General features: G+C 46.4%; 1 protein-coding gene across 1 annotated transcript in view; it reads left to right on the forward strand.

Annotated features, from left to right (window-relative positions):
* NHEJ1 (non-homologous end joining factor 1) overlaps nucleotides 1–3866 on the forward strand; it is an 83508-nt gene extending 79642 nt beyond the window's left edge. The window contains exons 6-8 of the mRNA XM_069466934.1: nucleotides 2081–2198; nucleotides 3116–3234; nucleotides 3717–3866. Of these exons, the coding sequence (XP_069323035.1) occupies nucleotides 2081–2198; nucleotides 3116–3234; nucleotides 3717–3791 (312 nt within the window). The 3' untranslated portion in view covers nucleotides 3792–3866. The remainder of the gene's footprint in view (nucleotides 1–2080; nucleotides 2199–3115; nucleotides 3235–3716) is intronic.
* Nucleotides 3867–6000: the final 2134 nt, after the last annotated feature.

Raw genomic sequence — 6000 nt, forward strand, 5'->3', positions numbered from 1 at the left:
AGTGCCTAGCACATAGTGCGTACTTGGCAAATATAGCAATATTCTGTTCCTAGTACTTTTCTGAGAATAGATACCCTGGTGGGATATCTGTGCCAGCAACTGCAGGACCAGATCTCTCTGAGAAGGGGAAGGATAGAGAAAGGGCCATTAGGTGAGGGCAGCATTGGCTTTAATGGCCTTTTCACTTCTGGTGCTTCACTTCGAGGTTAAATACACAAGCTGGGTAAAGATGACCCTGGGAAATTTATGCGTCTGTTTAGTTCCATAGACGGGGGAAATGGCCCTAGACTGCCTGATTCTGCCTAACCCATTTGAAAAGACAGCACACTGCCTACCAAGCTGTGTATGAGCGACCCTAAGCGAGGCTACATTTCTTGGGCAATATGAAGGCAGATCCTAGAGACTCAAGCTACGAGGAAGGAGAACAGCTGCTTCCCTCTCCACTAGCAGGGCTCTCTGGCTACAGATGAGAAGACCTTCTTTTGGAGGGAGTGGCTTGGGGGTTAGAGAGCTGAGCCTGGGAAGGAGAGTGAGACAGGGTGGAAGTGGTGTGGCCTGACAGTCCCTCCCCCGTTTCAGTACGTTCCTCAGAGAGCGCTGGGGAAGAGGGCTCCGCACTCCTGAGTGATAACTGCCCGAGGCAAGTTTGGACTCAAGGCTCCTGGTTCACTATCTGTAGTTTCCAGTGACAGTCTAAGCTTGGTATGGTCATTATGGGGGTAGGGTTGAAATAAAAAAGTATGTGACGTTTCCTGGGGATCAACAAGCTTTTCAGCCACCGCCACACTCAAGGGAAGATAGGTGCATAATCCTGACTGTGGTTCAGCACCTGCTTCCCTGCCCCTCATACTTTCTCTTTCATTCTTCTCCCACAGAGGGTTTTCAGAAATGAATGCCCTTGTAGCACAAAAAAGGTGCCCTTGACATGAGATACTAGCGAATCCAGGATTCTTGGGTGAGTTCCCATGTGAGCTGCCAACATGGCTGCTCTTGGGGACCGGCTAACTGGGCTGGGAACCATGATGATTTGCACGCATAGGGACAGGTGACGTCATTCTGGGCCCTTTCCAAGATTCTAAAGTGCAGCCAGGTTTGGAATCGCAGGACACCATACTCTTTCATCTCATTTTTATTGTACTTTGTTCAGTCTTCAGCTATTACTTCAACTCAGTTCAGCCAAGTATATGAAACTACAACCAGGCAAAGCATTTTGCTGTGGATATAAATCCACAGTTCATTCCATGGTGAAGGAAACAGATAAATATAATGTACTTATAGCAGTGTTTCTCAGTCCTTTTTTCATTATCACTTCCCTAAGGAACCTTTTGAGACTTTTTTCCCCCAATCACCCCCTCTCAGGAAATTTTAATGCCACAGATATACCAAAAATCTGTTTATGTACCACGTGTTTATCTGTGCTTTATATTTTAAAAGAGTATGTTTTTTTCACCCCTCAAAAACCAGTTTTCACCCCTTTGGGGGCGATATCACCCCCACTGAGAGTGTGGATTCTAGTAAAGCACAATGGGATTGCAGTGGGGAATATAAAAGGCAGGTGGGCCTCAGAAGCTCTGTCGACTTTATTTCTCCCAGCTCCTCTGACTGAGCGACGCAACTGCATGATCTTTTCTTGTCTGTCAGTCTGTCATTCCCATTTTGCTGTCTCTCCCCTGTCCTGGATTTTATCCTTTTTCTCTCTCTAGTGTGGGAGTTTAGGAATCTGTACAAAATAGTACTCTGTACAACTCAGGGACAATGTAGGAAAGGTGATTTTCTAAAACTGCCCTCTGAGAAGTCATGCCTTTGGAAGAAAGAGCCTGGAGACCTATGGGGTATTTGTGGGAAAACATGGTAGATCTAAGGATTGGGGGAAATGTTTGGAGTTGCCCTTCAGAGGAGAAGACCTCCCAAGAAGTCTTTGTATTGGTCTCAACAGGCTTGGGTGTGGACGCCCTCTATTGGATGTAACTGCTTCATATAAATTTGTTCGGGGGTAATGCCATTTCTGCCAGTGGGATCAGATCTCTTTTCGCTAACTATATACAGTGTAAGCAGTGACGGCGTCTTCTCTCCTCTACAGAAACTACCAGAGGCATGCAGCATCGGTGATGGAAGGCCCTTTGTCCTGGATCTGCAGAGTCTCTACGTGGCAGTCACCAAACAAGAGGTCCAAGTGAGACAGAAGCATCAAGACACTGGTGAGTAGCCAGAGGTGCCTGAGGTTAGAGTTAGGGTCTAGCTTCGTGCTGTCCAATATGATTGCTCTAGCCATATGTGACTATTTAAATTTAAATGAATAAAAATTGGCCGGGCGCAGTGGCTCACGCCTGTAATCCTAGCACTCTGGGAGGCCGAGGCGGGTGGATTGCTCGAGGTCAGGAGTTTGAGACCAGCCTGAGCAAGAGCGAGGCCCCGTCTCTACTAAAAATAGAAAGAAATTATCTGGCCAACTAAAATATATATAGAAAAAATTAGCCGGGCATGGTGGCGCATGCCTGTAGTCCCAGCTGCTCGGGAGGCTGAGGCAGTAGGATTGCTTAAGCCCAGGAGTTTGAGGTCACTGTGAGCTAGGCTGACGCCATGGTACTCACTCTAGCCCAGGCAACAAAGCGAGACTTTGTCTCAAAATAAATAAATACATAAATAAAAATAAAATAAATGAATAAAAATTTAAAAAATTAAAAATTTATTTCCTCATTTGCACTAGCCGTATTTCAAGTACTCAGGGTAACCACATGAGGCTACTGGCTACCAAGTTGGACAGTGCAGATACAGAACATTTCCATCACTGTAGAAAGTCCTGTTAGATGGCATTGGTGTAGGTGGTCAGGAGGGTTTAGTGAGAGAACCAGGAGAAAGATTAATCTCCCTACCTGAGACGTGTCAGGGAATGTGTAGAAAAACAGTTGGCTATTCTGAGTCAAGGAAACTCTTATCCTACCTGTGGAAAGTGGGCTTGGAAAGTCTTCACTGTGTAATAGAAACGGCTTTCTGCAAGGCAGCTGGAAATCCAGTCCAAACCCTGGCCTTTATCAGAATGCTTGATAAATACTAATGTCCTCCTGGTAACAAGAAGGAATTTATCACTATCTTCTGTTGATTGTTCTGATTTCAGGAGACCCTCAGACCTCAAGCAGTACCTCCCTGCAAGGAGTTGATAGCCAGTTTCTTAACCAGCCAGAACAACCGGTCTCCTCAGCACCAGCCCTCTCAGCGCTGCAGAAAGAGCCCACAGTGAGTCATGAGCAGCTTCCTGGGTGGCGTTCTGAGAGCTGGCAGAGTTGACATCTATAGCCCCTGAGCCAGTGGTTCCTGTAATTGCCACTTAGTTGACACTGCCTCAACAATATTGAGGGATATTTGTGACCGGGCATCCAAATTGTGATGTCTAGATGGAGAGTCATGGTCTGTCACATCTTTCCCTGCTGTCTCCTCTCTGCAGTTCTAGCACTAAATGATGAGCCTCGACTCCCTTTTCACTTTATCCCACTCCCAGTGGTGGTCTGTGAGGTGGTTCATTGGGGGAGAAGGGACATGTGCATCCCCTGCTCAGAGTCTTACATCACAATTACTGACTGACACAGACTTCAAAACACCCATGTCAGATACTTCAAGAAGGTCTCATCCTAACTAGAAGCCATGAGAAGAAAGTTCCTTTCCTAAATTTAGTGGAACTGCTTCAAAACCCCTATTAACTTGGGTTCCTTTTTTTCTAGGGTACTTCAGGCCCTATGCAGAGACCTCAGCTGTCAAAGCTCAAGAGGAAGAAGCCAAGGGGGCTCTTCAGTTAACCTGGCGTGGTCTCAGCTGCTGAGGATGGCCTTGGAGAATAGCTTCCAAGCTTCTCCTTCAAAGGAGCTTGCATGACAGAAACATCTCTAAAACAGGGTTACACAGTCAGAATTCACTATAAGGGCAAGAGAACTGAAGTTCATGTTGACAGGACACCTGAATGAGGACTGTTAACCAAGGGAAGCTTGGCTCCAACACACTGGGCATTGGCCTTCCCTATTCAAGCGGAATCCAGTCTCTGAGAATCTCATACCCTCCTCTCTTTTGGTGGAGGTTCTCTGGACCCAAGACCCTGCTATGGACTTTAGGCAGGTCAGCAAAAAGGCACGACATGCTCAGGAAGCCATGGCTATCTTTCTCAAGAGTCTCTAACCAGTCCCAGACGCTCCTCAGAGACCCACTTCTCTCTTTAGTGTGGAATAAAAAGCACTCACACTCCCCTGCCTTTGAGATCACTTATTCTGTGAAACTCATAACCCACCTCACTTCACTGGGCTCCACCTCACTGTTATCTCTGGATGAGTCTGTGCCCTCAGTCCAATGCTTCGGATTCTTCTTAAACTTCTTTGCTGAGGCCTAAGCTAAGCCTCCATTCAGAAATTTTGGTCTCAAGAGCTCTCTTCATGGTGGGCACAAGACAGAGTAGTGACTGCTGTTCTCCTATGCCAGACTTGGATATGTTTTTCTGTTTGTTTCCAAGGCGTAGACAACAGGTTAAACCACAGTGTGGGATGAAATTACAAAGAGCTTCAAGCACTAGGGCCGACGTAGGTTCCCGCTGGAGTGGGAGAGGAAGGAATTTTTACTTTCTTGTTCTCCACTCCACTTCAAATAACAGGTAACTAGAAGAACTAGGAAAGATAGGAAAAGATGACAGGAACAGGAAATGGCCACAGGAGTTCCCAGGGACAACAGAACGGGCCTCTAGAACTAATAGTGCCGAACAGGAAAAAATGCACAGGCTGCGGGGGGTTGGCAGGATCTTAGACAGGAGCGTCGACTCTGTGTCACCCCAGGATTGGCAGCGTCCCTTGACCTTCTCTGCTAGGTTTTCCTCTGTAGGGAAGACCATCTGAAACTTGACACTGTGTGGAGACAGGAACAAAAATAGAACTCATTCATGGGGAACCATTAGGTAGGGGAAGGGGTCAGGAGCATAATACAGAGACGCTCTCTGGTTTACTTACTTTGGATGGTCAGATGCCTCCGCATTCATACGTCTTCTCTAGCTGTGGGACTGGTGTTTCTGTCCTGATGTCAAGTCACGGGGAGGGGATGATCAAACAATAATAAAATAATTATTATAATAAGAACAACAATAATAAACAACTAATGTTTATTGAGTAGTTAATGTATACCAGCTACTCTAATATGCACCTGACATTGAATCCTCACAACCTTGTTTCAGGAAGACACTGCTAACCCAGTAGGAAATTGAGTCTTAAAGTGATTAAGTGACTTATCGAAGGTAATAAGTGACAGCCAGAATTTGAACCCAGACAGCATTATTATATACATTGATGAAGACATTTCCCAGAAGGATGTCAGGTCTTTCTTTCCAGTCTTCCACTGTAACCGTCATTATCCTATGCTCCTGCCTCCTTTTATTTGGATGCTGTAATCCCTATGGGCTCTTCAAGGCACGATCCCTTGAAGACTCCAGGACTGACCCCCATGTCTTTCCCTGGTAGTAGAGTCTGAAAGCTCACACCCAGTTGCTGCTGATAACTTTTCTTCACCACTAGACCACAGTCCCCCAGGGTGTGCCCTGTGGTCCTGATGGTCATCAAAGTGACTTGGGAACTGTGTAAAAGCAATCTGTCAGCTGGCTCGCTTTCTGCTTTAGTTTCTTTTCAGCCAATTTAGGTAGCCAGATTTCAGTGTCCACAGGGCGTGAGACGGTATGGAAAATGGAAAGGCCGCCCCAGCAAGCTTGGAGAGAAAATGGGTTCTTCACCCTGGATACTCCCTGTGCTCTCAGAGCACAGCCTCAAGAGCAGGCACTTTTAATCATAGGGGACCCAGGGGCCTGTGAATCCCCTAAAATTGTAGGTAAAACCTTAGAAGCATAACTTTGTTCATGTTCTCAAAAGAATGTGTGACTTTTTAAAAAGGTTCAGCGTACACCTAGGAACCTTCCCACCACTGCCCCCTTTATTCCCAAGGCTCGCTGCCTCCACCGGGGTTTAGCTTAAATAGGTCCTTGGA

The sequence above is a fragment of the Eulemur rufifrons genome, chromosome 1, assembly GCF_041146395.1.
Source record: "Eulemur rufifrons isolate Redbay chromosome 1, OSU_ERuf_1, whole genome shotgun sequence".
Lineage (NCBI taxonomy): Eukaryota > Metazoa > Chordata > Mammalia > Primates > Lemuridae > Eulemur > Eulemur rufifrons.